The sequence below is a fragment of the Setaria italica genome, chromosome II, assembly GCF_000263155.2.
Source record: "Setaria italica strain Yugu1 chromosome II, Setaria_italica_v2.0, whole genome shotgun sequence".
NCBI lineage: Eukaryota > Viridiplantae > Streptophyta > Magnoliopsida > Poales > Poaceae > Setaria > Setaria italica.
The window spans coordinates 28,996,557-29,019,268 of record NC_028451.1 but is presented as its reverse complement, the minus strand read 5'-3'; the positions used below and the strand labels follow the sequence as shown (position 1 = coordinate 29,019,268).

The 22,712-nt window shown below is 45.1% G+C and overlaps 3 protein-coding genes across 3 annotated transcripts; all 3 read right to left on the bottom strand.

Annotated features, from left to right (window-relative positions):
• Window positions 1-11,071: 11,071 nt before the first annotated feature.
• LOC101774249 (protein CHAPERONE-LIKE PROTEIN OF POR1, chloroplastic) lies at window positions 11,072-14,809 on the bottom strand. Its single transcript, XM_004956662.4, has 5 exons — window positions 14,649-14,809; window positions 14,397-14,542; window positions 12,129-12,511; window positions 11,683-11,759; window positions 11,072-11,605 (listed from the first exon to the last, which is right to left on the bottom strand). Exons 1-5 carry the CDS (start codon window positions 14,699-14,701, stop codon window positions 11,455-11,457), a joined length of 810 nt encoding a protein of 269 aa, XP_004956719.1. The 5' UTR covers window positions 14,702-14,809; the 3' UTR covers window positions 11,072-11,454.
• Window positions 14,810-15,173: 364 nt separating this feature from the next.
• On the bottom strand, window positions 15,174-15,894 carry LOC111256511. The gene has a single exon (XM_022824738.1). It carries the CDS (start codon window positions 15,719-15,721, stop codon window positions 15,455-15,457), a length of 267 nt encoding a protein of 88 aa, XP_022680473.1. The 5' UTR covers window positions 15,722-15,894; the 3' UTR covers window positions 15,174-15,454.
• A 1,025-nt stretch (window positions 15,895-16,919) lies between these two features.
• Window positions 16,920-22,048, bottom strand: LOC101773849 (probable acyl-activating enzyme 17, peroxisomal). The gene is made up of 14 exons (XM_004956661.4): window positions 21,533-22,048; window positions 21,298-21,427; window positions 20,947-21,197; window positions 20,633-20,837; window positions 20,461-20,501; window positions 20,252-20,377; window positions 19,861-19,934; window positions 19,456-19,676; window positions 18,887-18,981; window positions 18,571-18,787; window positions 17,846-17,971; window positions 17,680-17,778; window positions 17,375-17,584; window positions 16,920-17,271 (listed from the first exon to the last, which is right to left on the bottom strand). Exons 1-14 carry the CDS (start codon window positions 21,799-21,801, stop codon window positions 17,155-17,157), a joined length of 2,181 nt encoding a protein of 726 aa, XP_004956718.1. The 5' UTR covers window positions 21,802-22,048; the 3' UTR covers window positions 16,920-17,154.
• Window positions 22,049-22,712: the final 664 nt, after the last annotated feature.

Below are 22,712 nucleotides of genomic sequence, written 5' to 3'. Positions count from 1 at the left end.
CAAATGAGACCAGCTACGCTAAACTTCCTGTCTCTTATGTTTTAGAGACAGCAGCAAAGTCCTTCAAGAAGGTGGCAACTTTGAGATAATACCTTCAGCCACAAGCTGTCAGGCAACAACACATGAAACATATCAGTTATAGTTCTCAAGGTCATTTTGCAAGCGCATGGATCTCTTATGATGGGCATGTTCTAAATACAGAATGGTCTTCAACCATTATATAGTAATAAAATTAACCCCCCTTTAGTCCTGGTTGTGACGGCTAGTGGGACGAGGAGGCGTTTTGTCCCAGTTGGAAACACCAACCGGGACTAAAAGCTCCCCTTTAATCCGGTTGGAATTTCCATCCGGGACTGGGGGGCCTTTTATCCCAGTTGGAGTCCCACGTGGCCCCCTCTCTCTAAACCTTATCTTCTCCCCACCCTTCCTTCCTCATCCTCGCGCAGCGCCTCCTCTCCTCCTTTCTCCTCCCCTCCCTCTCTTCTCTGCCTTCCTCTCCCGCCCCTTCCCCCTCTGCTGCCCCTCCCCTTCCCCCTCTGCTCGCCCCTCACTAGCAGTGAGGAGCGGCAGCGGGGCGAGGGTAGGACGAGCGACGGGCACGGGTGGGCGGGCGAGCGGCGGCCCGCGCATGCGGTGTGGGCGGGCGCGGGCGGAGGTAGGCGAGGGCGGAGCGGAGGTGGGCAGCGGTGAGGTGAGGGCGAGTGGCGGTGGGCAAGGGCGGAGCGGAGGCAGGCGGAGGTGGAGGTGGACGAGGGCAGAGCAGAGATGGGCAGCGATGGGGCAAGGGCGAGGGCAGAACGGAGGTGGCCGGAGGCGGAGCCGAGGCGGGCGAGGGCGAGCAGAGGCGGGCGACGGCGGAGCTGAGGTGGGCGGAGGCCGTCAGCCCACTTTTTTTATTTTTTTTTAACATTTTTAGACTAAAGGACCCCCTTTTATCTCGAAAACTTAGTCCCGGTTAGATTTTTGGGATCTATAGCCCTATCCAACCGAGACTAAAGCCGCATTTTCCACCAGTGTAGGTTGTATTCTCTAGAGTTTGGTGTTTCCTCTCTTCAAATGAGATGCCTTGGCCTAAACTTTGCTCCTCCTTTTATATAGTATACTTGGACACGATCATATGTATCCCGATATATACATATACTAGTCAGTATTCACATTGGGATAGCCCTCTAATAGAGAAGGGAGGACACAGAGCATGCAGAAAACAAGTGACAAAATAACACAAAGGAGCAGTGTGCATCCTGCACCAGTGACAAGAAAGAACAGCCTACTTTTTTTAGATTACGGATTAAAACATTTGGCCTTCCTCATTCACAAGTGAATGATTACAGCCCCATACAATGTTTAAAATGGTACTCAAACCACCTTACATCCTAAAGCAAAGATAAGATATTTCACTTCATCAGACCATAAGGACTGAAAACAACTCAAACTGAAGTCTGTTGCTGAATTTCCATCCAAAGTTGTTGAAGATCTCCATAACCGTGCTCTCCAGCTTGCGGCAGTTGTCCTTCAAAGTAGTTTTCTCTTCCTCTTTAGATAGCAGCGACCAACATCTTGTCCAGTATGTCACTCTGAAGATGACCTGCATAAAGGAGTTAGGACTGGTTCTTTTAAACACCACCTCATTTCTATTCAACCAAATAGCCCAACAAAGCGCAGAAGCACCCACAAGGATTTGTTTTCTAATCTTTGATGAGAAACCTCTAATCCAAGATTCGAACAAAATATCAACACTAACATGTGGTTGAATACCAAAAGAGATATGAACGATATTCCAAATGAACCTTGCCATATGGCAATAAAAAAATAAGTGATATATTGTTTCATTAGAGCTATAGAAACAGACTTAGCACTACCTTGCCATCCTCTCTTAGCTAGATTATCCTTTGTCAATATAACCCCTTTTTTCAAGTACCACATGAACACTTTAATTTTGAGTGGTACTTTTATTTTCCAGGAATTACACATTAATGGTGTGCCTTCTTTTCGCATTATATCATTATACATTGATCTCACTGTGAACAGTTTATTCTTGTTCAGTCACCAAATCGGGGCATCCTCCTGATCAGTGAGATTGTATGCCACCACTTTTGTTACTAGGAGGAGCCATTTTCTTAATCTTTCCCCTGTCAGTGCACGTCTGAAGGACACATTCAGGAGAACTGTGCTTAGCACTCTAGCTACTGTTTCATCTTTTCTTCTTGCAATGTTATATAAAGAAGGATATCTTGTTTCACTGCCTATCCATAGATTCTCCCAGAATCTTGTTTGTCTTCCATTGCCAACTTTAAATCTGCCATAAGAGAGGAATTGGTCCTTAACCTCCATGAGACTTAACTAAAAGTGAGAGTCACCTGGCCTCTTAGAAACCTGTGGTAGTGATTTATGACTCAAATACTTCCTCCTGAGCAAGTTTTTCCATATGTCTTCTTCATTCAGGAGCTTATATAGCCATTTACTTAGCAAGCTCCTATTATGTGTTTCTAGATTTATAATTCCTAAACCTTCCAGACTCTTTGGTTTATAGAGAATGCACCATTTGGTCAGTCTATATTTCTTTTTGTGTTCATCACACTACCAGAAAAATCTAGACCTGTAGTAGTCTAATTTTTCTAGAACCCCTTTAGGTATTCGGAAAAAAGACATCATAAACATTGGTAGGCTTGATAATACTGATTTTATTTAGCACTAGTCTTCCTCCTACTGACAGCAGCTTACCCTTCCAACTACTCAACTTTTTTTGGAATCATTTTTCAATCAGACTCCAATCCTTGTTTGAGATCTTATGATAGTTCATAGAGATGCTTAGATAATTAAATGGAAAAGACCCCTCTTTGTAGCCGAAAAGCTGCATATAGTCTCCTGCACTTTCTTTTGCATCGCCAAAACAAAACATCTCACTCTTATGGAAATTAATCTTTAGGCCAAACAGCTTTTCAAATGCACACAACACTAATTTCAAATTCCTGGCCTGTGCTAAATCATTTTCCAAAAAGAGTATCGTGTCATCGGCATATTGGAGAATTGACAACCCCCATCTACCAAATGAGGTACTAGAGCCCTAAACTGCTCATTATCTCTGGCCCTTGTGATTAGAGTTGCTAACATATCTGTCGCTATGTTAAAGAGTATTGGTAATAAAGGATCCCCTTGCCTCAGTCTTTTTTGGTTTGGAAAAACTATCCTGTATCATCATTTACCTTAACAACCACGCTGCCTCCACTAACAATGTTCTCAATCCATTTACACTACAAATAGGAAAAACCCTTCATTCTTTAATGCTTGTTGTAAAAAGGATCAGTTCACTTTGTCGTAAGCCTTCTCAAAGTCCAGATTGAGAATTAGCCCACTCTGTTTTTTCCTATGTAACTTGTGAATTGTTTCGTGTAATATGGCAGCCCCTTCCATTATGTATCTGCCTAGCAAAAAGGCAGTCTATGTTGGCTTTATGTTTTTATTTGCCACCATTGTTACTCTGTTAGCTAGCACTTTTGTAAAGATTTTGAAGCTTACGTTCAACATGCATATCGATCTGTACTACTGGATCATTTTAACCTCTTTTGATTTTGGTATCAACGTTAAGATCCCAAAATTCAGACTGAAGAGAGGAAGCTTATCTTTATGAAAGTCATTAAACATAGCCATTAGATCATCCTTAACAAGACTCTAGAAAACTTGATAAAACTCCGCTGGGAATCCATCAAGCCCCGGAGCTTTATTATGTTTCATCTGGAAAATGGCATCCCTTACTTGTTTTTCTGTAAAACTTTTAGTTAAGATCTCATTGTGACAACTCTAGCTAATTAAACTTGATTAAGCTTGAATAGGAGCCTTGGACACTAATCTAGCTAGTGAAAAGTCCACTTTACCCTTAAAAGCTCAAATTTGGGATTAATTCAAAACTTAAAATTTTGTATAAGAAACTTAAAATTTTATCAAACTAAAAGTTGTAGAGTTTTACATTTCTAGCAACTTTTCTTATTTGCACTTTGATTGATTTAGAGAGGAAGAGGTTCAAAAACTGGAATCAAAATCAATGGCAATTCAAAATCACTCAAAAACTCTTTAAGTGCTGAAAACACTGAAATTCTTCAATTTTGCAGCCCTGTTTCTCACAAATTCATATATGAACTCAAGTCAAATCTTTTATAGAAGTTGGAGTGCTACGAGTCTACTACAACTATGCTTTTTGTCCCAGGGACAAATCTCAATAAAAACCCTTCAAAAATAAGGTCAAAGTCGACCAAAATGGTCAACCCAACCCAACACAGCAAAATCTTTCTAAGTCTGGAAACATTTCAATATGCATCTTGGCATGCAATTTGCTCACCAAACTTAAACAAAATTTAAGAAAAATCCTTCATAAGAGTTTGAGATCTAAGTTTGTGCAACAACTTCTTCAATGAAGCCTTGGCCATATTCATATCAGAAGCCCTCCAAATCTCAAGCCAAGATTAGCCAAAACCCTGAAAAACAGCCAAACTGCTGATTTTGCCTAAGTCTGAAAACGTGTGTTCTAGCAAACTTTGGAGATTCGTAACTTCAAATCTGTTCCGAATTTGAAGTGAAAAATTTTAGAAAGTTTAAACTTTGAAGTAAGTACAACGGATCTTAGAAAGGGAAAAATTGAAGTTTAGTTCAGAATTTTCGAATAAAGCACCCCCAAAACCCCAGCCTTTCCCTGCCTCGCGAACGCCTCCGCCCAGAACGCGCCCGACGCGTCGCTCCAGAGCGCCACCACCACGTGTCCCACCTCCACTAGAGCACCACTGCTCGCCTATTGCTAGCTTGATGCGACTCGTCGACGCGCCCAGCACCCCAATCCAGCGATGCGACCCCCCGCCACGATCCCCCTTACCCAACCGCGTGCCTTGCCTCGCACTCCTCCCTCCGCCACGCCATGGCCGTGCACCGGCCAGCTCCGCCAAGCCAATCCCCCGCGCAACAAGACGAAACGAGGCCTTAGCTCACCAATCTGCCTGCCCAGCAAAGCCGCTCCTAGCACGCTCCCAATCTTGCTCGGCCAATGGCCTAAGGATCCGCTCCCCGAAATTCAGCGCTATGCTGCCAATGGCATGCCGCGAAGCTTCGCCAACACTCGGCCACCCTGTCCTTCTCCCTCCGCTCCCCTCCGGTCCCATCCGCCAGCACCAGAACCCCCGCCTCACTCCCCCGCTTCACCCCGGCCCCATAAAAGGAGCAAATGCGCTGCCAAAGACGCTCCCCGCACCATTGCCCTCTGCCCACTCCTCTGCTCCGCCCGCCGTTGTGCTAGCTCACCATGGAGACCCCCTCCCCGCTCGGCACCGCCGCTTGCCACCGTCCCCGTTCGCTTCCCCGCAGCCCCGCGGAGCTCACCGAGCCGCTGGTTGCCCACCGGAGGCACCACCATCGCCGGAATGCTCGGGTTCATCGCCGCCGCTGCCGCTTCTCATCCCCAAGCCGTTTCTCTCCGACGAGCCACTGCCGTCGCCTCCATCTGCCCAGAACCCGCTCACGGTGAGCACACGTACACACCTCGCCCCTTGTTTCCTTCGATTGCGTGGTAGGTCACCAAAATTGCGCGCTTCCCGCCGCCGGCCGCCATAGGGGCACACCTGTGAAGCTTCAGTTTTCGCAGGGTCTGGAGTGAGAGAAACTAAGAGCCTATCTGTGGTAACTTGAAACCCCTAGGGGTCCGCCTGTAAAACCGCCAGCGCCTGTTTGTTTTTATTTTGAAATAAATGGCTTGAACTTGAAAATGCCTAACTAATTTTAGAAAGGTTAGAAAAATACCAAACTACTTTTGTTAGATTCAGTGAGTTGTGAAGTTTCATAGAAAAATATTTCACACATGTCACTGTTGTGTATTGTTCTCTAGGATTTAAATCTTATTTAAGCCATTAAATGCATAGTAGATCGTAGAAAAATAGTAAAATAGCAAAGCCACTTTTGATAGGTTTGTTTCAATAAGCTGGTGCTAGAAAAAATAATGGTTACTGCATGAGACCAAGTGAAACATGCTTAACTCTTGAGTTTAAATGAAGGAAAAATATGGAAATAGATGTCCTTCACCAAAAATTCTAGAAAATTCACCAAAGCCTCTGTTGCACCTATGTAACTCACTGTTAAAATTTCAGCAACAAACTCTCTGTGTCAAGCAAGATAAAAATAGTTAAGTGCATACTATCTTAGGGTAATGAAACAATTTTAATTATTTTTGTACTAGTCCAATGGATCCCAATTTTTTTTACAGTAACTTAGTGATGACATGGTTGAGTTACTGCTAAATTCTCAGTATCATATGTTGTTGTTTGAATATGGAAACAAAATTTGGAAGATGAACTAGTTTAAATGAATAAAAGAAAACATTAAGTAATAGTAAGGTTAAAATAGCAAATTGGAAGAGGTACGGAAAAACATTCAGAAACAGGATAACTTTCCAAATGAACCTCGAGCAACCCTAGACTGACCCCACATTTCTTTGTGAAGTTTAAGTTCTAAAACCTTATATGTGTATGCAATCACCATCAAAGTCAACCCCGGGTTTTATAACACAACACACCTTACTTCATGAAGATAATGAAAGGTTAGGAACTTGTTTAGGTGAATTTGGTGAAAATGTAATTTACACTTCAGCAATAATTCATGTTTTGCATTCTGCATGTGAAAGCATGGAAAAATTGAACTTTTGCCTATGCATCTCGTGTACAACCGAATCTCGCAAACAGAACGTACGAGTTGATGCCTGCTGAGAAGGAAGGATCTACCGAGCTACACCACGTCGAGGCCGAGCAGGAGATTCCCGAAGCTTCCAGCGACCCGCTAACTAACATAGTTCAGGAAGGCAAGCCCTGAAGCATAACCCAGTTTTCTAAGTTTATGCACTACTTATGTTGCTTATATTTGTGCATTTAAGTTCATATGAGTTGCTTGAAACCTTAGTTGCATGATCTCAAGTGCCTATGGTTGAATACTAGCATGATAGGCTGAGTAGTTGCCGTGCTAAATAGGACTCAGTAAAAGTTGAGTGATTTCCTGTCACTCACGAGCTATACGAGTTGCCTGTTTACTTACCTGCAACCATAAGAATGATGGACAGGGCCGGGCTTTGGTTCTATTTCGGTGGAATTTTTGCCCTGTCTGTCTAGGAAAAGATGTTAAGGTCGAAATGTGTTTAGAGCTGTGGTCAAGTGTTTGAAAGTACTAATCTCATACCTAGTATGGGATAGGGAAGTCTAGTACCTGATTGAACCGGGACGTGGGCATACTCCCCGCTCTCTCTGGAGCGGAGTTCCCCTGATGCATCATGTCGGTACAAGTGCAGTCACGGTATGGTGACGTTCCAGGACCGTGGGGTCTTATATCCAAGAGAAGTAGGCCCTGGCCACGTGCCTAGGAATTGATGGGAACGACTGACAAGTCAAGTAGACCCGGCGTGGCACACGGATGTGTGGGGTTAGGTCTACTTGCAAGGTTTAAAAACTTGATTTGAATCGTCTGCCTCTCACAGTTTGAGATTGCTTGACCCACTTCTGCAGTGAGTAAGAAGTGAAACAAAGGATGATGAATAATACTGATGCTTGATTAAATTGCTATTCAAACATGCTTGCTTAGAATAGGTGCTTACCTAGAATGGTTAATTAACTAGAACCTGATGCTAAAACTTGAAAGTAAGGATCTACTTTACCTGCTTTTGGCAAAATAAACCCCTCAGCCAAAAAGCCTTGCATGTCTAGGAGTCGGTGGAGTAGTTGCCACCCGACGGGTAAGTCTTGTTGAGTATTAGTATACTCAGCCTTGCTTGTGGCTTTACTTTCAAGTAGCTTGGATGTTATTGCTCTTGCTGGTAGTGTCACTTGGCCTACCAAGCTCCCTTTAGGTTGGACGGTTGAGTGGGATCCCTCCTCGAACGGCGAGGACATGGGTCATTGATGTCATGATTGGCTTTGTCATGATATCGTGTATCGACGTTTAGCTTCCGCATGTTTTACTTCTTCATTATTTGAAACCATGCAAACTCTTTCTAAATTTCTAAACTCTGATGTAATAAATTGTTGATCTATGTTTAATGTGAACGGAATGTTGTAATCTCTGTAACCACTCACCTTCATGTGAGCAATGCTTTCTTGATCCTGAGTAAGTGGTTTATTGGATGAAATCCGATGGACAACTAAGTTGACTTGTTTAAGGTGCATGATCGCGTGTTAGGCGACTTAAGTGCACTTTGGTCAGGTTAATTTAGGCGGTTCCGCCATACTCATTTTCTGCATCTAACACTTGAGGGATATCCTCAGTCATAGATTCAATCATAGAGAAATTGTTCCTCTTTTGAGGTCCAAATAACTCCTTGTAATACTTTGTGATGAACTTCTTAAGATTCTCATCACCTTCAATTATCCCCTCCTCCTGTTCAAGCTGGAAAATTCTAATTTTTCTTCACTTGCCATTTGCTACCAGCTGAAGATACATGGTATTACTGTCCCATTGCAACATCTTAGTGGTTTTAGCCCGTTGGGACCACTTGGTTTCTTCTTCTCTAAGGAGTTGTGTCAACCTATCTTTGATGTTTTGTTTTAAATCAATTTCCTGCTGACTTAGCAGCTGTGTTGCTGCCTTTATATCTAGTTCTGATACCTTTCTAAGAAGCTCCTGTTTTTTTTAATATGTACCATTCATATTCTTTGCCCATCCACTTAGAAATTATCTCAGCCTCCTAATTTTATTCTGCCAGATTTGCAATGATGTGTTTCCTTTCCTTTTACTAACCCAAACTCTTGACACTATGTCAAAAAAAACATCCCTTAGAAGCCATCCCAGTTTCAAACTTGAACAAAGGTTGTTTCCTGGGCTAATCTCCTTCTCCCGTATTTAATAATAGGGGAGTGTGGTCTGAAATCTCCCTGCCCAAGGCATCAACTGTAGCTAGAGGAAATTTTTGCTCCCACTTCGTGCTTACAAGAACTCTATCCAGTCTTTCATATGTCGGGTTTTTTAATGAGTTAGCCCACATAAATTTACGTCCAGACATCTCAATTTCCCTCAAATTTAAACTATCTATGGTAGAAAAGGCCATTTACTATCATATCTTTCATTGTTCTTTTCACTTAGATTTCTAATGATATTAAAATCCCGTCCAAGCATAATAGGCAAGTTCTCTTTGCTACAAGCATGGACAAGTTCAGGTCTCTTTAAATTCAGGTTGGGCTGCTCTAGCACCCACTTAAAGTTATCTTTTTTGTTTCTAACTTGAAATTTGACATAAAAATCACCTTCGTCTATACTGCTAATATCTAGGACATCTAGATTTACTCCTAGCAAAATACCACCTGACCTCCCATGTGGTTCTATCCAATGCCAAATAAAATTCTTTCCCCACAAAAGCTATTAAGCATCGGCTGGGAGAAATCTTTTTTGCCGATTTCTAAAAAAAGCAATAAAATCTAAGTTTTGCTCTGTAAGAAATTTTATTTTAGCCAAGTAACTAACACCTCTACTATTCCAAAAGATTCCCTTCATTTGGAAACTTTTTCAAAATATTCGAACAGAAAACCTTACAAGTCTTTCTTTAATTTTCTAGATTTGTTTCTGTTTGAGATACTTATTTCAGTATAAAAAAGATTGGAAGGTCTGATAAAAGATGGTCACGTTTTCCCCGTAAGTATTCCTGAGACGATTGATGTTCTTAGAAACCATCAAACCAACAGAAAAAAAGAACCCACTAAGTGGCGGCTGGAAGAATCCAGAACGGTTTCTGCCCCGTCGATGCGCTCCCAAAAGTTTGGATGATCTCTAGGCTGCCATCCTTGACGTTATAAACATGCAGATTGCCATGGTCTTCGCTGAAGCGATTCACCCAGTAGAGACAGTTGGCCTTCAACCCGTGGTCGCTCGCCGAGCAGGAGGCCCCAAAGTTAGAGGCGCCAAGCAGAAACGCGCGATCACCAATGTCGTCGGTCCTGCGGAACGCCAGGACCGAGAAATACATCCTGTAGACGCGAACCGTCCCCGGCAGGTCGAAGCAGAAGTCGTGGAAGGTGACGGTGGCCAGATACAGATCGCCGCAGGACTCGAGGAGATGCGACGCCACGATGCAGCTCCGCTGACGGTCGCCGTACAGATCGTCGTCGAGGCTGGGGACAGCTAGGGGTCGTCGTCGTCGGTGAAGTCCAGCGTGCCGAGCTCGCTGCTGGAATCGGACTCGAAGAAGAAGAACCTCCCGCCAGCGGCGGCGACGTCGAAGAGGTTCCGCTTCTCTTGGGGACGGGGCAGTACTCCTCGGGGAGGTCGTAGGACCCGATGTCGTAGACGTGGTTGGACCACCGGGGCCCCGAGACGCGGCAGAACCACAGCGCCGGGCTCTGGAGATCGAAGATGCGTACGCTGCAGCCCGGGCCGCCAGGGTCGTTGCCGGACAGGAGGCACCTGCCTCTCTCGGGGAGCTCGTCGTGTTCGTCTTCGAGCGGCGGCAGATCGAGCCTCGATCTTGATTGCGGGTGGAGCAGGTAGGTTTCCCTAGGTGATGAGCGGTCGGAGCCGCTGCCGAGGACGACCAGGATCCAGCCCTGGGGCGTCGCGAAGAAGGCGTTCCCGCTCAGCTCAGGCATGCTAATGTTTTGGTGCAGCTTCTGGTCGGGCAAGCTGAACGCCTTCTGCCCGCGCACAAGGCACGGGTAGGCCACCGTCGGGGCCGACTCCGCCAGTCCGCCGCCATGTCCCTGACGCGTTGAGCGCGGAGTCTCTGCAGAGAAATACGTTCTGCTCGGAGTTTAGATTGAAGAACTGAAGAAGATCTGCAACCTCTCAAGCCAACAGAAGTATAAATAGCAAGAGAAAAGAGGCGGTTTAAGAGTCCACAGCCCAGCTCAGATACGGCGGCGGGCGGCCCAAGGACAAGTGCAGCAGGACACGAGTTATTGGGCCGTTGGGCCCATGGCACGATGAGGCCCAGTGAACCAGCTCGCGAGATTTGGGTTCGGCCTGGCTCATCTCCTCCACAGGCTGCTTACCAGAGGAGCATGCAGCTGAAAACCAACATTTATATCACCATAGACATGACGAGCATTGCTGGCTGTACAAGGATTGTAAATGACATAAGCGAACAAATTAGAGTGACACCAATTCAACATAATCAGTAGTACAACGCTGCACTTGGCAGACCTCGCTTCAATGCTTGCAGAATGTGAGCAAATACAAACTAGATCTGTGTTCTCCCAGTAGTCCACTAAACAAAGCACAAAATTGACTGCTGGAAGGAAGGAATGTCACCTTCGTCCGTCCACCGTCACCATAGAGAAAACAATAGTGTACATAAGCTGACCAAAAGATTCATCAAAGAAGGCCGAGATTTCGTGCTCGAGAGTGAGGTCAGCATGTGCAAAAAACTTTCTGGAACTCAGATACGGGGATGCCAGTCATCACAAAATTTTTCCAAATGGTTCTACGGTTTCTGCTTACAAGATCGAAAGAGTTTCATTTGAGGAACGTGCATCCCAGGAACAAGAACACGTAAGCAACCAGCGAGGTGAGAAGCTCTAGGGACCATGAAGGTGGGATGATGAATGTCGGGATCAGGGGGACCAATAGAGAACCGATAATCCAGCCACCAACAAGTACTCCAAACCTGGAACAACAAAGATTGAGTAAACATGCAGAGGTTGATGGCCACTCAAGGCATCTGATGGAAGAAACTTTCAGTACCCAGTGGTTGATGCCCTGAGGAGGTTCTTCATCTTGTCGTTGAGGAAGTATATACATGAGAAGAGTGATATCGCGAGCTGCACATGCAAACCCTTTATCAGTTCACTGATGACCAAATGGCAAAGTATTTCAGATCTACTGATCTACTCATAGTATTTTCATAGTATACTAGATGGTAGATGCCAATGCTGTTGAAGAATCATTCATCAATGGATGTTATAAAATTCATCAGGTTACTAAGTTCTGTTGATGTTAAACAAGAAAATAAACATAGGCATGGCAGAAGTGTGATTTAACACTAAGGTGCTTAGTGACAAATAAACCAACAAGTAATGTGAAATTTCACAAGCTACAGACCTCAGCTTCCAGGAAAGCCATGGAGTTTAAACATGACCACAAACAAGAAAATATAGACCTTAGAATGTCAGGAAAACCAAAGCATATACCTGGAATGCAGGTCCATTCTCAGCAGAAGTTGCTATGCTCCACCCAGCAATGAAAGCAAAGAAGAACAATCTTCTGGAAATAATATCCATTGATGGCACCTCAAAGTAACCAATCAGTGCCTTGACCCATGATGGAGATTCCTCTACTCTCTTCTTTAACTTGGTTTTGAGATTGATTTTTGTCTTCTTCCGCTGCTGGTAGCTCTTCATAATAATCTTCTCATAAGCACCTTCGATAGCTTCTTCACTCGGTTCATGACCAGCATATTGTTGAACAAGAAAATTCCTTGCACCTCGGATCTCTTCTTCAGATGCATCGCGATCAACGCCAAGAAGCTTGTAGGGATCTCGCAATCGGTATCTTGGGAACACCGGAACATGCTCTGTTAATAACCAAAAGGAGGTGCATACCATATAAGCCGATTGTTATCCAGCAATAAATGAAACTGTAGAGTCTAAGATTCTTCTATATCATAAGAAACCAAGATAGAATTTGAGACTTGTGGGACATAGAATTAATGCAGGCAACTAAATTCCACAAATATATGTGTATATGTGTGGGACAAATAATTGGGTGGAAGTGGTCTTTCTATAAGTTGCTTTTTCGTTTTTTTAATACAGGAACAGACAGGCTAATGTTAGTAAAAAAATAATGACCCAATGGCTACAAGAATGTCCAACGATTTACATAGCATAGGTGCTTCCATAAAAAAATTATGGAAACCTGAAGCCTATACTAGAGAGAAATGCAGTCAAACTGGATTGATTAGGTTTTCTAATCTGAAGCAACATCTAGCAATTTTCATGCTCAATCATCATAAAAACATTCTACCCTTTCTGAAATTATCCCCTTAAAAAGCTTCAAGTGGCTTACTGGTTTCATAAAAGAAAAGCTTCAAGTGGAAAATTTGGCAACATTACAAGGTTCTACTGAATTCATTAATAAATGGAGTCTAAAACTACTACTTCCTCCGTTTCAAAATGTAGGTCGTTTTAGCTTTTCTAGATACATAGACTTTGTTATGTATCTAGACATAACCCTATATTTAGGTGCATAACATCTACGTAACTAGAAAAGCCAAAACGACCTACATTTTGGAACGGAGGGAGTATATTATAAGAAACCAAATCATGAACTGGGCATTGTAAGAAACAGAACTGTGCAAACAACTAAATTCAAACATATGTATGCTGTTACAATGAAATGAATGTAAGATACTATCTTTCTATGTATTTTCTTTTCGATTTTCAGGTGCATAGGACAAGTAAAAAGAATTGACATCACAAGCTAAAAGAAATCCCATAATTTACCAGTTGCAGGTGCTCGCATAAGAAGTTACTTGCTACACAAGGCTTTGATCAAGTGACAGCACATGCGCATACTAGAGAAACGAAATTAAACTGAATCAGTTAAGTCTCCTTAAAGTACAGAGTAAAAATATTTTCACTCCTCACTGATCTGTTTTGGTTAAGTGAACACTCTTAAAGGCATGGCCCACTTCAATGTGGACAACCTAACAACAACAATATGGTTCCAATTACCAAGCCACCAGTCACATTTTTGCAACAGAGGCCTTCCAAACTAGTGCCGCATAGTTGTCCCCATAAAACATCTGACCCCTTTCTAAAATTACCACTACAAAGCCTGAAGTAGAAAAATTCAGCAAAACTGCACAGGCTTCTCCCCAATCCATCCTATATCTCACCACCTACCAACCTCAAATCCATCACGGTAACACTGAGATAGCGTTTGGTTCACAGTTTTGTAATGTAAGTAGATTACAGAAGGTAAGAGATTACATTACATGTGTTCGTTTCAGCATGGCTTGTAATCCATTACCCTCTAATCAGATTATAGCCCATTCAAAATCGTTACCGCTGCCCATCGGCTGTAAACGGACTGCGGCCAGATCCTCGTGACTTGCCTTCCCCTTTAACTATAACTCTGGTATCTGTTTGCGTTTACAGTGTTGAACCAAACAAAAAACAAAATTAGGAATCGGATCCATCCATTACCATTAGCGCTGTATTTCATTTCCATTTGCGTTTACGTTTACAGTCTATAACTAAACACTACCTGAGCATTATGCATTGTAGCACTGGTTAACACCAAACGATACGGGTCTGCCAACTCAAGGCCACTACACCACCACACATTAATGCTGCATGCATCGGCAACCCAAAAGCCAACCTACAGTATCATCTATCATCCCCTGAAACCAGAGAAGTTCAGGTCGAAGTTAATGCTGCGAGTTGAACGCCTCTTACCGTAGCTGAACCCGCGGTCTTCGCTGGCGCTGCCACCACCGCCGATGGATAGGCTGATGGAGCACCGCGGGCCCCGCAGCCGCGGCGGAAGCGCGACGATGCCGCCGCGCACCAACGCGGGCCCACCCGTGCCCCATCGTCCGATGCTGAATCCAACAAAAAGCCACGAGACCGTGTCAGCACCACCCGCGAGAAGAGGCAGCAGCGGCTGCGAGGGAGCGAGGAGAGGGGGTTTCAGGCAGGGGCGCGCACCGGAGGAGCCCCGGGTGCGGGCGGGCGAGGAAGGCCGCCGCCGTGGCCTGCATCTCCGGCGCCCGCGGCGAGGAGAGGGAGGCTTGTCTTGCCGCGAGCGCGACCGCCGCGGGGGGAAGGAAGGAGAGGGAGGAGGGGGGAGGATTGGATAGGGAGCGACGGGGCAGACGGGGACGGGTTGATGGGTCGTCGTGAGGCCGATCGGCTCTTTTCTGGGCCAGCTCAGCTGGGCTTACACTCTGTAATGGGCCACGTTCAACTGTTTTCTTTTGTTGTCGGCGGCCTAATGCCTTTCGGTGAGTATGGGCTTATCCATGTGACAACTCCCCTTTCGAGCAAAACAAGCGCAACTGAGCTGATAAAGAGGGAGCGCTCAAGCTTCTAACCCGCTGCATTGTGCAATACCTTGTTTAACGAAGTCCGAAGATGAAGTCGAGAACGTGTTTCATTAAGAGGAAGAACAAAAATTAATCCAGAGTTGATGTGATTTTATAACACCTAGAACTTCACCTAAAAATACGGCCAATCTATATTCGTAGTCATGAATATCCGAATCCACTCATGATCTGCATCTACCTGCAGAAATTTGCATAATCCATTTGGATTTCAGACGCTTAACCAGAAATGGACGAGGATTTCAGTTCTTCTCATGAGAAGATGACAACCAGATAGAATGCTAAGGCGCGCGCGAACGCACGGATGGTTTCCGGAATCTAGCTAGCTACACGGACGACGATCAAGAAGATTATTGACGGCAAGATCGACGCCAAGGGAACCGAACGATCGATCATCTTGTCGATCAGAATTCAGAGGCCGAAGAACCGCTTCTTCTTGTTCTTCTTCTTGCCCCCGCCTCCGCCTCCGCCGCCGCGGGGGCTGCTGCTGCCGGCGATGTCGTCGGCGGCGGCGAGGTTCTTGGCGATGAGCTGGCGCGCGCGGCGGCTCCTGATCTCCACCCTCATGCTGTCCGTCTTGTCCACCTTGTCGTACCACGCCGCCGCCGCCTTGCTCCCGCCGCCGGCCCCGGCCAGCTTGTCCTTGATGCCGTCCACCAGCCTCGCCAGCTTCCCCATCGCCACCGCCGCCCGGTCCCTTCCAGGTTCCTGCACCAGAGATCGAACACGACACCGCCGGTGCCTGATCACAAGTCGCGTAACAGGAGACTGGTAGAGAGTGGAGACGACGACGGGCTCTCTAGCTCATCGCGTACGAGGTGGTGACTGGTGAATGCGGCGGAGAGGGCCGGTGATAGGTGCGGTTGGCGAGCGCGTCGGTCAATGCGCCCCCGCCTTTAAATGCCGTCACGCCGCGCAGGCGGCGGGCCGCCAGGCGCCCAGGCCCTGCGGGTGGCGGTTGCTTTGCTGATGAAGCGCTAGCCGCTAGACGCCTGGCTGGCTCTCCGGCCTCCGCTACGTGTGCCAGGTCAATTTGCCAGCAGCGCAGCCTGCGCAGGTGAACAGCGAGCGCTACACATGACACATGCGACTATGCGAGTCCCTCGCGAGACTGTTGCTGACTGACATGTAGGCCCGGATCCCAGGCTCGAGTTTACACGATGGCAAGCTACACTTGGGGAGCAGCTGCGATTTGTGGACCATGATTGATGATATCCATTCGCGCACGCAGCCGTGAGCCCGTATCCTAGAGCCGTCCGATGACAACTTGATAAGAGTGTTTTGTTCCGACTTCCGAGCAATCCAACGCAGGTCATTCGAACCTAACTCCGGGCCTAATGCAATTGTTTAATTGGAGGAGCAAATTTGTTTATTGGCACATTTAATTTCATGCAAGGCGTCGACAAAAGGCGATAAATAGGGTTATTCGAGTTAAATCAAGGCATGGTAATTGGTACTACACTACTACTGCAGTGGCCAACATCAAAGGATGAGTGTTCCCTCGAATGAATGAACAGAAGAGCCTGTCGGGGTCAGGCAAGCACATCCTTCGTCTGCTCAATGTTCATTACCGGCACAGCACAAGAGCCTGTTGCCGTACGGTGATGCCCTTCAACCGCCGGCAACCTGCCATCTCCGTCGGATTGTTGAAAACGTGTCACGAAAACGACGACCATGCCATCCGATCCGCACAGGTCCTCTCTGTGTTCTGAGTTGAGCTCTTCACCTGCAGCTGGTCGTAGGATCTTCCGGATGTGAATTACTGGAGCCCTTCCAAAAGTGTTTGTTTTCCTTCTTTTTGCAAAAAAAAAATAGTGCTAATAGCTCTTGCGTTTACTTGACTAGCAGAAATAAGAATGCCTTCAGAGAAAATTCATGCAAGGGCAAACGATACCATGAATGTTTTATTAGTACCTCATCTGTGGGTTCACATCAAGTGAACAAATCCCAGGAAATACAGCTCATTTATTTTCCCGAAATATGAATACACCTCATACCTCTTTTTGGAGGTAAATAAACAACTGGATGTTGGAGGGCCTATGTATATTGATATGCACAGTTTGCTGTATAGCTCTTTTTTTGAGGTACATTTGCAGGAAGTAAAATTCTATCTAGATTTTTGACTTTTTCGCCTGTGCTGCTTGGGTGAACTCCTTGCGCAGGACTCTCCTCATGACCTTGTTCGAGGCTGTTCTTGGGAGCGATGGAACCACGACTACAGAAGAAACCTGCGTACAGAGGGAAGCAAAGAGAGCTCGGTGACGCCTCTGGTTTTTGCCACATAAAATTTGGATGCAGTCAGCGACAAATCGGCATGAACAATGGACTCACCTTGAAGAGAGGGTTCAGCTTCTTCAGAGCCACATTGAATGCTAGTTTCAGCTGGTTCAAGTCCTCTACTTGTGAGCTCTGGTCTTTCAAGACGACGGCTATGGTTAGTTGTTCAGGGCCACCACCGATAGGCGGAACCCCAATAGCAGCTGTTTCAAGGATGGCATCATTCACTCTGTTGCAGATCCTCTCAATCTCGATGGAACTAACCTGGAAGTGACCATAAAATTTGTTGAGTGGACTGCGAAATGATACATTTTGATGTGTAGTTGCATATTACTACAAATTCACAATGCATGATATACCTTAATGCCACCAAGGTTCATTGTGTCATCAGCGCGCCCATGAGCCCTATAATATCCATCACAAGTACGCTCAAATTCATCTCCATGTCTGCGGAGGACCTGCATGTTTACAGAGGTCAGTCTAAACCTTAATGCATCAGAAACAAGCCAAGAACACCATACATACTTTCCCGTTCCATTCCGGCATCCCGTTAAAATAAACTTCCTGATGATCAGCGTTTAGTAGTGTTGTTGATGATCCAAATAAAACTGGATCAAGTGCAAGTTCACCAATACCCACCGAATCCTGTGGCTGCAAGTTTGAAGAATAGTCAACATCAGTTCTGACAGTTCCTTTTCATTTGTCGTGAGATACCAGTTCTAAGTTGTAACAGTCTATTTGAAGACTACTAGTAAACAAGCATCTATTTGAAGAATATGCAAGCGGTAGTAGGATGTGGTAGGACCTAATGTCAGGTTAATGCTGACATAAATATTGATGCCTATGGCATTTAAAAATGATTTAAAGTTACAAACCAAGGAACACATGCTCTCTATGTAAATTGGTTACAAGAAGGACATGTAAAAGATGGTAGAACGTGGTTGCCTGACCTCGGCATTGCCATGATGCGTGTTTATATAGGGGCAAAACACCCAGGGAGATATACATGAAGTAGTTGCGATCTAGGTCTGGCTGTTGTACGACTTAAGATACAAGGCAACATCTAAATCTATTATATCTTTAACAAGCCGGACCATGTCAACAACTACACGTTACACACAAGACCTCCTAAATCTCTACGAGCCCAACAATCCTGGAACTCGGTTGCATAGCAGATATTCTAACAGGACATATATAAAAAATGAAAAGAAAGTGCATGCAAGGAAAATCATATTCCATGATATACTTACCAAGGGATTCCCGCTGCCATCAAGAATAAACAAGTTACAGCCCATGGCAGGTGTGCTGAATGCAGACAACGCTTGAGGTTGCAGCAAAGATCCAGCAACAAATCCACCTCCAATCTCTGTGCCTCCACAATATTCAATTACTGGCTTGTAGCAAGCTCTTCCCATCAACCATAAATAGTCATCCACACTGGACGCCTCCCCAGATGAGCTAAAGCATCTGTATATAATGAACACAACCAGTGAGAAACTGCATACCATACGAGGTATGCAAGTTAAGGCAGAAAAAATCTGGAGAGTGGAGCAATTCAAAAATTACCGGATGGCGGACCAGTCAAATCCAGCTGTACAATCTGTATTTTTCCATGTACGGGCGATGCTGGGAACCAGTCCAAGCATTGTTACCTTAGCATCCTGTAAATTAATGTAAGGAATGAGATTTCCCTTTTCTAAAAATAAAAGTAGGAATGAGATTGCAATGAAATGAAGAAAATGTAATGTAGGGATGACATTGCAATGAATGAGTGGAATATCAGTAAGCTAAAGTTTTAATTAAAAGCAGACATCACAGAGCAATATTCATCAAAAGAGAACAAATAGGACAGTTTCCAGTCTGCACTATTCATTTTTCCTAAGATCCACAAACATGGGTGAAGCATGCCAAGCCAGTCAGATTCATGAATCATGATGAGTACCCAAAAAGGATAAACTGGAACAGCAAATCATGCATACGAAATTTTTTGCTCATTCAGTTTTGTTTTAAGTGTTTTGGCGTTGATATATGGTAAAAATCCTTATCCTCCTAGCATGATGTATCTGCCCACAATTATGAGGTGGTCCACAATTCCTGATACTAATTTTGGGAATTGAGGTGTCTTTTAATTGTACCTGTACAAACTTTGCAAAGCCTGAACTATTTGGGGAGCCGTTATACAGAGCCATGGAAGCTCCATTCAGTAAGGAGGCATATACAAGCCAGGGACCCATCATCCAACCAAGATTAGTTGGCCACACAACAACATCTCCTTTACGAATATCCATGTGACACCAACCATCAGCAGCTGCCTTTAGGGGGGTTATATGTGTCCATGGAATTGCCTTGGGCTCCCCTGAGTATGAAGAAATGTTGGAAAATTTTATAGAATATTTTTAAAAGATGCACTATTTGATTAACTCAATATCATAAATGGGATCTGCTGCTGGCCAGTGTTGCTGTACACAGCTGTATAGCTGATTATAGCATATGGGCAAACCATGTCAAGACTGATAAAAAATATCGAAATATTATCTTGCCTGTGGTCCCTGACGAAAATAGGATATTGGTAAATGCGTAGGCAGGTTGCTTAACAGCAGCATAATTTTCCACCCTCCAAAAAAAAAAAACTGTCAGTGGATGTCAGGTAGTATCAAGTTATATTCCAAGTAAACTAGGTTGATTTCAAGACATTGACTAAATTCTTTCCATACTACTACTACTACTTAACCAAAAAACTTGTAAGATTGTTGAACATTGAGCATTATGAGCATGCCATAGCACAAGGTTATAAAATCGCTCTGCAGTTAGAGTGTGTCAGAGATTGTTCAACAATTGCCTCTACAATACTTGAGTTATTAGTAACCCTTCCAAGGAAAGACTGTTGTGGGTTCGTCCCCAAATTCAATACATGATAAGAAAATAACTCACTTGGTATCATTAACCCTTCCAAGGAAATCCTGCCAGGATAGGTCACTAACACGCAGTCCCTTTATTGGCAAAGATCCTCTTACAGGGATCACAATCGCCATAGGAGCCTTGGCCTCCACAACTCTACTGTAGAAATAAAGATATAATGTGAGAAATATGTTTTGATAATGTAGTTTATTGATGTATGGCCTCTGTACTTAAAAATGCACCTGTACAACGGCAGTTCCTTGTCATCACGAAGGATGTAATCCTAGCATAGAAAATAATATCAGTGTCACCAAATCATTGCTTTGGTTCAAGTACAAACTCCTCTTCAAAAACAGTATCAGACAAGTAACTGCAGGCGGAATCAACTCAGCAGCATCAGGGTTACCTAGTTACCTGTGTGAAAATTGCTTTTGCTTCTGATATCTTTAACCTTGTCGATATTGCAGGTGCAGCAAAGCTGTCTGCAATTGAGACAACCACATAGCCTGCTAAAACAATCGCTAGGTAGATCACAACAGCATTCACATTCATAGGCATGTCGATAGCAATTGCAGAGCCCTTTGGCAGGTCCAGGGCATCAAGTGCATTTGCCACAAGGCTGTTCTTGGCAAAGTAAGAAGAATTGGTTATGGAATCAGATCGCAATGAATCAAATCATAGCTATGATCAAAACTATATTAGTACTCTTTAGAGCAGGATATCATTACCAAACTTTTTTCCTCAACTCCTCAAGGGTCATGAAGTTGAGAGGTTCTGAATCCTTCCCTTCATCCCTCCAAACAATGGCAACATCCTGGGAACTTCTCCCAGGTTTAGCATTCAGGCAATTCGCGGCGGCATTCAGCTCAGCGCCCGGTAGCCACTCTCCACCGGGATATGCATCGCTCTCTCTCCAGATGCAAGACGGTTCCACACTGAACTCAACACCCATATCCTCAAAGACCATCCTCCAGTACGCCTGTTAGTGGAACCCATGGATCGAACTGAGACAGTAAGCTCCCTTTGCAAACAGTAAGAAGCAATGAACGAAAACAAAAGATGCACGTTTTGTCAGTCACCTCTGGGTTCTCATTGGAGAACTTGTAGAGGTCAGGGAAGCTGGTGATGGGATCCTTGTACGCGTCGCCGAGGAGCTCCCTCCCCCGCACCTCCATGACGCGGCCGACATTGGTCAAGGCCGCCTCCTTGCTGAAATTTTTTGCCGAAAAATCAGCAGGTTAGAAGGGACTCGGAAGAAGCAAAACCATTGAGGCGAGCGAGCTGGGTGTTGGAAAGAAAAGATTGGAGCTTTACGGGTCGGGGGTCCAGGCGGGCGGCGTGGGGGACGGGAACCCGGCGAAGCAGCCGTAGTAGAGCATCCGGTGGACGGCGAAGGGGACGTCCGGGCGGAGAAGGGACCTACAGAGCTCCCCCCACACGGCGGCGGGGTCCCCGGCGCCGGCGCGGGAGTCGAGCGCGCGCCGGAGGGCCGCGTGGAGCGCGGCGGCGTCCACCCCGGGCGCCGCGGCGGCCAGGTCGTCGGCGGTGATCGCGCCCAGGGGCTTGTGCGACGCGGCGGCCATGACGTCCCTCTGCTATAGCCGCTACTGCTTCTGCTGCTCAGCAGATAGGTTGCAGTTGTAGATGCAGCAGGGCACAAGTTCTTTACGGCAAATAAAGAAGACGAAGAAGGGGAGAATTCTCGGACCGGTGTACCAAACTTGCGAGCAACCTAAAGTAACACCGATTGGGACAGAGAGGGGGAGATCAGATAGAGCTGTTCTTGTCGGGCGTAGCCAAGTGCCCGAGAAAGATAGGACATCCTGCGGCCTTCACGTTGCACGAGCTGGGTGACGGCGCTCTGAAAGGCTTGAAAGAAAATTTCCAGCCGTTGCTCAAGTGGACTCTGCTCTTCGATTCGATCTGACGCCGAGCCGAGTATGCCAAAGAGGCCTGACGTGTGTAGGATCCTATCTCCATACGATTGCCGTCTAATTTTCAGGAGTGTTTGATACCCGTGCTAAAGTGTCGTACCTGTCACATTGAATATTTGATACTAATTAGGAGTATTAAACATAGACTAATTACAAAACTAATTGCACAGATGGAGTCTAATTCGCGAGACGAATCTATTAAGCCTAATTAGTCCATGATTTGACAGTGTGGTGCTACAGTAACCATTTGCTAATGATGGATTAATTAGGCTTAATAGATTCGTCTCGCGAACTAGCACAGGGGTTCTACAACTGATTTTATAATTAGCTCATGTTTAGTCCTTCTAATTAGCATCCGAATATCCGATGTAACATTGCTAGCATCTAATATCCAAACATATCCCCTCAATTATTTCCGTTCATTCTCAGCTATTTTTTTATTGCCTGCGAGGTTGTACAGGATAACAGGGACCATGCCCTTCCCTTTATCTTGCAATTTGCCTAGAGACCACAGCGAACAGAACCTTGCGCGCGGCATAAAAAAAACAAGCTGTATTCCT

Coding starts and splice junctions, on each gene's coding strand:
- LOC111256511 (XM_022824738.1), bottom strand. CDS start 15,721: ATGGGGAAGCTGGCGAGGCTGGTGGACGGCATCAAGGACAAGCTGGCC.
- LOC101774249 (XM_004956662.4), bottom strand. CDS start 14,701: ATGCAGGCCACGGCGGCGGCCTTCCTCGCCCGCCCGCACCCGGGGCTC. Junction 14,543..14,648: donor CCGCACCCGGGGCTCCTCCG/GTGCGCGCCCCT, acceptor TGTTGGATTCAG/CATCGGACGATGGGGCACGG. Junction 12,512..14,396: donor AGACCGCGGGTTCAGCTACG/GTAAGAGGCGTT, acceptor GGTTATTAACAG/AGCATGTTCCGGTGTTCCCA.
- LOC101773849 (XM_004956661.4), bottom strand. CDS start 21,801: ATGGCCGCCGCGTCGCACAAGCCCCTGGGCGCGATCACCGCCGACGAC. Junction 19,677..19,860: donor ATTTTCGTCAGGGACCACAG/GCAAGATAATAT, acceptor CTTCATACTCAG/GGGAGCCCAAGGCAATTCCA. Junction 18,788..18,886: donor TTTGACTGGTCCGCCATCCG/GTAATTTTTGAA, acceptor CATTATATACAG/ATGCTTTAGCTCATCTGGGG.